Source organism: Cydia pomonella, chromosome 15, assembly GCF_033807575.1.
Source record: "Cydia pomonella isolate Wapato2018A chromosome 15, ilCydPomo1, whole genome shotgun sequence".
In the NCBI taxonomy this organism is placed as follows: domain Eukaryota; kingdom Metazoa; phylum Arthropoda; class Insecta; order Lepidoptera; family Tortricidae; genus Cydia; species Cydia pomonella.
The window spans coordinates 20884419-20892554 of NC_084717.1; the positions used below are offsets into that span (position 1 = coordinate 20884419).

General features: G+C 37.0%; 1 protein-coding gene across 1 annotated transcript in view; it reads left to right on the plus strand.

Moving 5' to 3' along the window:
* Positions 1–7696, plus strand: part of LOC133525469 (xanthine dehydrogenase-like) — a 33494-nt gene extending 25798 nt beyond the window's left edge. The window contains exons 11-19 of the mRNA XM_061861718.1: positions 1247–1408; positions 1809–1937; positions 2354–2838; positions 3198–3381; positions 4439–4634; positions 5060–5823; positions 6296–6488; positions 6893–7006; positions 7519–7696. Of these exons, the coding sequence (XP_061717702.1) occupies positions 1247–1408; positions 1809–1937; positions 2354–2838; positions 3198–3381; positions 4439–4634; positions 5060–5823; positions 6296–6488; positions 6893–7006; positions 7519–7589 (2298 nt within the window). The 3' untranslated portion in view covers positions 7590–7696. The remainder of the gene's footprint in view (positions 1–1246; positions 1409–1808; positions 1938–2353; positions 2839–3197; positions 3382–4438; positions 4635–5059; positions 5824–6295; positions 6489–6892; positions 7007–7518) is intronic.
* The last annotated feature ends 440 nt before the right edge of the window (positions 7697–8136 follow it).

Sequence of the window (8136 nt, forward strand, 5' to 3'; positions counted from 1 at the left end):
TACCCCACATGTATGGGTATGTTGAAAAAAAATTTTTTTTTTTAATTTCATGACGTATTAAAAAAAAACTACTCACTAGATCTCGTTCAAACCAATTTTCGTTAGAAGTTTGCATCGTAATGTATATCATATATTTTTTTTAGATTTTTCATTCTGTTATTTTAGAAGTTACAGGGGGGGGACACACTTTTTTTCACTTTGGGAGGTTCTCTCGCGCAAACTATTCAGTTTAGAAAAAAATGATATTAGAAACCTTAATATCATTTTTGAAGACCTATCCATAGATACCCCACATGTATGGGTATGTTGAAAAAAAAAATTTTTTTTTAATTTCATGACGTATTAAAAAAAAACTACTTACTAGATCTCGTTCAAACCAATTTTTGGTGGAAGTTTACATGGCAATGTATATCATATATTTTTTTTAGATTTTTCATTCTGTTATTTTAGAAGTTACGGGGGGGGGACACACATTTTACCACTTTGGAAGTGTCTCTCGCGCAAACTATTCATTTTAGAAAAAAATGATATTAGAAACCTCAATATCATTTTTGAAGACCTATCCATAGATACCCCACACGTATGGGTTTGATGAAAAAAGTTTTTTTGAGTTTCAGTTCTAAGTATGGGGAACCCCCAAAATTTATTGTTTTTTTTCTATTTTTGTGTGAAAATCTTAATGCGGTTCATAGAATACATCTACTTACTAAGTTTGAACAGTACAGCTCTTATAGTTTCGGAAAAAAGTGGCTGTGACAGAATCGGACAGACAGACGGACATGACGAATCTATAAGGGTTCCGTTTTTTGCCATTTGGCTACGGAACCCTAAAAACGACATTGTTACACAGTCTAAAAAGAAAATGATATAATCTGATGATAGTGTGATTTTACTTACGTACAAAAGACAAAAATAATGAAAACCACGAAATAGTACACATCATGGTGCTTGCTTGTAGGCCAGCCGCGCTGGCTTTCGATTTAATTTTGATTTTAAGCCCCTTATGACTATCAGCACACACAAAGCAAAAAACCTAGATACCTATGACTCCTGTCGCTTGAATGACGGTATAGTCCTATCAGGACACAGTTTTATTGTACCATTGAAGGAACAATAAAACTGCCTTAAAACTTAGGAAACTTGAGGTAAATGTAACAAAAGTATCATTAATTTCATCTCTATCTATGGTTTGTTTTAGATGAATCTAACTTTATAATAGGTACATTATTATGACCTTTACCAACAGGGTCTTCTGTCACTGTGTCCCGGTAACATAGTGTCCCCTAAATACGCTTCTGGTGGGATCGTCTTAAGCAAAACACGTCCCGTCTCTGATGGCAGGCAGATTTTTACCACCAACCCCATGCTGTGGCCCCTCAACCAGCCTATTGAGAAGGTTGAGGCACTGGTAAGTAGGTAACGACTTTTACTTTCCTTTATTTTATTCATCACATACTCATATCAAACAAAACATATCAAGAAGGGATAAAAAATCGAAGTATGTATTCATATATTCAAGTATGTCTTTATTTGCCTATAGTACAAGCTTTGCTTAGTTTGGGGCATGGATCACTGTGCAAAGTTTTTATTAACCTAGATTGATATCCTACTGCTAGGCAAAGGCCTCCTCTCGTTTCTTCCACTCGACCTGTCGTTTATACTTTCTCGCCAATCCGGATAAAATGCATCCAAGTCGTCCCGCCATCTCTTTTTTAGGTCTGCCTGGGGTGCAGGCAGACCTGCACCATCTGTAGTGATCCGTGTTACCGTGTAAGGTTGTGTCATATTATTCATTTATTTATACCTAGATCCAGTGTGCTGGTGAAGCACCGTACACAGAAGACCTGCCGGCCCTCCCGCGAGAAGTGTTTGGAGCATTTGTTCTGGCCAGAGTCCCAGTTGGTGAGATTGACCACATTGATGCCAGTGAAGCCTTGGTAAATTACTCTTCTATACTAACAATCTGTTTCTGCAATCTAAGTTGTTACAATTGTTGCATCTCAGAATAATAACAAAGGGTATTTTCGCTATGAATGACCAGGGACACTTGCAAAAATTTACAAAAAAAAATAAAGTTGCACAATATATGTGTTCAAAATTATTTTCTGGGAGTAGGCCTCAAGAGCTCTTTCACAAGTCCATAAAACAATCATATAGTGCAATCCAACGTGAAGCCCAGAACTTGCATTGGCTGATGTGAGGTGTACGCTACACCAGTAGCATACCTACAATCATTGAGTTTAAAATACCTACCTACTTAGTGTTTTATTTCCTGTCATTCCAAATGGGTGAGATGTGAGATATTTATATCAAAGAACAATAAAATTCTTCTGTCCTCTGTTCTTAATTCCAGCATCACCCAGGCGTAGTAACATTCTACTCAGCAAAAGACATTCCAGGCGTCAATTCTTTCACTCCAGGAGACAACCCTTTCTTTCTCGCTCAAGAAGAGCTATTCTGTTCTGGTCCCGTCAAATATAACGGCCAAGTCATTGGAATTCTAGTAGCTGAGACCAGGACTATAGCAGAATACGCCGCGAAACTTGTTCAAGTCAGATACAAGAATGTTAAGAAGCCAGTCATAGATATAAAAGTTGCAAAGAAAGATACGAACAGGACTAAATTGGGACAAGCAGTCCCGGCTACTAGTAAAGGATCGGAGATTACTAAAGTGATAAAGGGTGAGGAAACGATTTACCAACAGATGCACTTTTGTATGGAAGTGCTAGTGAGTGTAGCAAAACCGACGGAAGAGGGTTTGGAGGTGCATTGCACTACGCAGCATATGGACGGGGTGCAGTATATGATATCGCGGGCTCTCAAGATACCGGAAAATAAGTAAGTTCTCCCTGTCTGTCATGAAATGTTTACTCAATCAATAGAAACTAGCTTCTACCTGCAACTTCGTCTGCGTAAAATAGGTAAATTCCACCGTGAAGGAAACAATTCCTCAAGGAATTATTTATGTGATAAAAAATATTCTATGTCCTTTCCTAGAACCTAGAACTCAAGCTTTCTTTATACCAAATTATATATTAACCGGTTCAGCGGTTTATCGATAAGAGGTAACAGACAGACAGAAAGAGTTAACTTCAGGTTTTTTTTTATCTTGAACAAGTTCTTAAAACTGAACGCACAAAAGTAATGGGCGGAGCACATTATTAAAATTCATTGACACAATTATAGAATGCTTCCAGAATAGACGTACACGTGCGTCGCTTGGGCGGTGCGTACGGAATAAAAATATCCCGAGGAAACCAGGCGGCTGTGGCAAGCGCACTGGTTACCCACAAGCTGAACCGTCCATGCAGGATATTATTACCTCTCACTACGCAGAGTCATGCTGTGGGCAAGCGGCTACCGTGTTCTACTGAATATGAGGTTAGTCTGCTTAGAAAACCTAAAAAAAATACCTATGAACTGGGTCGAAAACGATTGGAAGAACCGGTTTTTCTGTGATTTTTTAAAAATTATCAGATAAATTATAAGAATCATTTGGTTTTAACATGACGATAAGGATAACATACGAAAATTAGGCTTTTAAGTCCGTTTGTTTTATGATATCCACAGGAGAGTCGCGTAATCTTAAAACATACATAGTCTTCCTCAATTGCTCAAAGGTTAACTGGAAGAGATCCCTGTTCTTTCCTGTTTTATGTTAATTAAGTGATTTACTACTACTACCACATACAAAAAATATTTTGACCCAATTGTCCACGCTGGATCTGCCACTCAATATACTATATGTGCAGCAGGGAAACAACTGCCAGGGTCCACTGGTTATAATTTGTATAGCAATATTTGATTATAATTTATTTAAACTTAAAATACAAACTCTCATAAGAAAAACTTAATGTACCAAACTTAAAATACAAAATGCGAACTTTATACGACATTATCTAAGAGCTTACCTTATGGCAAAGTAGAGATGATTGTAAGCTGTGCATTTGAAAACCAAAAGAAAACTTATGTTTTATGGGCATAAAGATAGAGTCAATAATTTAATTTAACTGATAAAGACGGCGTTACGGCGAAAATATACTTAGCAAGAAGAAAATAACGACAAGTACAGATTTTATTTTCTTCATTAACAGTTAATTCCCCAATAGATGGCGTTAATAGTAGCGGTTTTAGAAATTTATTTCGTTGATTTGATTGGCAATTAACACTATATATTTCCTTAAAATTATTTAGGGTATAATATTTTGCATTAAAAGAAACAGTTTTAATTTTGTTAAAGAAAAAACATTGTAACTAAAACGTCATAACGTTTATTATACATGTAATTTTTTCCAGCTTTGATTTGACTTGGGGTCCAAGAAACATTGTATCTAGGTATACAAAATAAAACAGTGTACTTAATGTGAATAGAGTTTAGTATACAGTGAAATCTGTTATTTACAAATTAATATCTTTTTACATATTCCCGGCATTTCAGGTAGCAGTAGATGCTACAGGCAAAATCCAATACTGCAACGAAAATCTTTACATGGACCACGGCTACGTCGTTGACGAGCCCCTGTTCCTGGCGACGCTGGACGTCTTCAACAACTGCTATGAGAAGGCGCGGTTCGACTATAAGGTGTTCAATGTCACTACGGATACTGCAAGCAATACGTGGTGCCGGTCACCGGGTAAGAGTAACCAGCTTGGCTCTTATAGTGCTCCAGTTATAAGTTCATGTATCTTATGACTTGTCTTTTGCAAATGCCACAAAACGACGTACTTTGTTTATTATTTCTTTACAGATCCATGTGCGCTCTTTTTGGTATCTCTGCTTTTTTCTTTTCGTCGACTTTCTCTCTTTTGACGTTCTTTATAGTTTTATATTATTTCTTACTACATTACAAGTTTTTATTGATGTTGTGTTTTTTAACCTAATTATTTTTATTTCATATAATATTTAACTCCATTTGGATAGATACCTCTCCTTTTTGTGTTACACTATTTGAAACTTATCTGATTTGCCCGAACATTGACTGGTAATAGAGAATACCTTATAGAATTAAATACAGAAATAAATACATTTTTACAATACTGTTCTTTTTATGTGTTACAGGAACTCTGGAAGCTATTGCTTCAGCCGAATTTATCTTGGAGCGCATCGCATACGAGTTATCACAAGATCCTTTAGAAGTGCGATTGCGAAATCTAGACCCTGCCTATACTGATCTGAGAGAACAAGTAGACCGAATAAAAGCAGACGGACAATATGATGAAAGAAAAGCGTTCGTTGATAAATTCAATAGTCAGAACAGGTGGAAGAAGAGAGGCTTGAGATTTTCCCTTCTGAGATGGCAGCCTTTCGGTGGACAATATTTTGATATAACACTCTCAGTTTACCATGACGATGGAAGTGTTACTCTAACTCACGGTGGAATAGAAATGGGCCAAGGTTTAAATACGAAAGCTGTTCAAATTGCTGCATATTTCCTAGGAATATCTATTGATAAGATACAAATCAAGGGGAATAATACGATAATAAACCCTAATGGGTTTATATCTGGAGGTAGTTTGACGTCTATAAATATTGGGATAGGTGTTCAGCGGTGTTGTGAGGAGCTCTTAGTCCGGTTGGCGCCTATAAGGAAGGATAATCCTAGTGCGACGTGGGAGGCGTTGGTCAAGGCAGCATTTAACGCTAATGTGGACTTACAGACGCATGGATTTGTTACGATGGCTGATACGCAGAAAGTGGATGTGTATGGGGTGACGCTAGCAGAGGTGGAGGTAGACATCCTAACTGGAGAGTGGGAGGTGATACGCGTTGATGTGTTGGAAGATGTTGGACAGAGCGTCAGCCCTGAGATTGATATCGGACAAGTAAGAACCTTCAAGATTTTTTGTATCCCTTATTATGTATTACAAAACTTCTGTGAGATGCAGACAGTATATAAAATATATTTAAACGGGTCACTCGCGATTTTTAAGCTGAAGACGCAAAATCTCTGCGTCTGCGTCGATCTGACAACGCGTGTGGCTCCTATTGAAGCTGCTCGTCACGGATAAAACCATGTCGAGCAATTTTCGACTTAAAAAACGCTAGTAATCCGTTTCAATATTCTTATTTATTATGTATTACTTGAATTATTTTATAGTTTTCTTATTTTGTGGGGAAACACTCGAGGACGATTTTTCAGTTTCTGTACCATTAAGGGCTATTTACACATTAATTAGTGTTTATTGCGAGTTCATACAATTTCTACTAAACGCAAATAGCAAAAGCATGAACCACCCTAATTAATGTCTAAACAGGCCCTAATAATCCTAACATCGTAATAATTTATAATTTAAGGTCGAAGGTGCTTTCATCATGGGCCTGGGCTACTGGACCTGCGAACAGCTGGTCATCGACCCTGGAACTGGCGAGGTGCTCACGGACCGCACCTGGAACTACCATGTGCCACAGGCCAGGGACATCCCGCAGGACTTCCGGGTGTATTTTCGGAATAGGTCTTACTCTGAACCTAGGCTCCTTGGCGCTAAATGTAAGTATACCATTAACAGTAAATAGACGTTAATGATGATACATAGTTTAATGGAAAAGGCTTAGGCAAGAATGATAGTTAGTAAGAAAAAAAAAGGAAAGCAAGTACTTTAAGATGGGAGTACGCTCTTTTCTTGAAGTTTTGTAGTTCGTATCGGTCCGGAAATACCGCGGGCGACAATTAATTCTACAGTTTAGCTGTTCGAGGTAGGAAGTTTTTGGAGAAACTCACGCTTGAATACTGCCACCATTTTGATAAGGGCTGTAACCGCTTCGGTTGACGTCTTTGACGATCAAAGGGGAATAAGAACAAGCGGGTGTTTTACGTATAGCTTTTATAGGCTAATTCTTCCTACCGTCTTTCCAATCTAAACAACGAAGTCTACCTACATAACAATGTTCTAGCAATCGGCGAACCTCCGATCTGCATGTCAGTGGCCGTAGCTTTTGCCCTGCGTGAAGCCATCGTCGCTGCCAGGAGCGACGCCGGTAAACCCTCCAACCAATGGGTCCAAATAGGTAAGAACTAGGGTATGCTATCAATACTTATTGGCTTTTTACACAAAACCTGAGATCTCTCCAACTATTTACCCCACCGAAAATAAAAGGTATTAAAGAAATACAGGTGGCCCAAAAATATGTTGGTAATTTTTTTTACTGTGGCATATTGTTGATATTTTTTAACAAACTTTTGTGTTTGTGTATTAAAGCTAAAGGCTAATGTTTTGATGATAATGTTTAAGTTACATGATATTTAGTTCTAAATATTTAATGATATTCAATAATAAACATGTAACTAAAAAACAAAGTCCTTTTTCATCGTATTTTTGGGCGACCTGATTATTGATTTTAAGGCATCTTTTATAGATTTATATGATAAAGTAGGGTCGTCTAAATAACCGATATTTTGTAGGAACTTCGAGAACTCTCGAATGAGATAGAATTAATTAAAAATCGGTTACCTACTTATTTGTTTCCCAATTATTTTTGATTATAGATTATTATAATTTGGTAATCAAATTTGATTTCAGATGGCCCGTACACTAGGGAGAAAATACAACAAAACACAGCTACCAAGTTCAGTGATTTCAAATTTTATTGAAGTGAATATCGTAATCAATGTTTAGAATCAATATTAGTTCAGGATTTGGTTGAGGTCACGACAATGATACGCAGTATTGATTTATTACAATTTTATTGTTACCAGTGTATATGTTACCTGTTTTTTTAATATATGATATTATGACAATAAAATAATGAAAGCGAAATTAGTCGTTTTCTTAGTAAACGCCATGTTGCCATATTTTTGTTGCAGAGCGCTTTTTTACAACATATTTTCATTTTCAATGGGGTTAGAGAAAAAAAAAATACAAAAAGACGATGTTACAGGTTGGTAATTTTTCCCGTATAATATCTAAGTGTGCCTTTGAGGGGCAAGCATCCATGCCATAGAATAAAATAAAAACAAGAATTTGACACTAGAAGTAAAACCTATGCTGACGCCATCTATTCAATAAAATACTTCGACCAGCCAAACCCAATGGGTCAATAGTATATACACCGCGTCATTCACGAAGTCGCGAGCCTTCACTCGTTTAGATTTATGGAGTGTGGACATAAAGGAGTGAAATATTTATGGTAGAACTTAT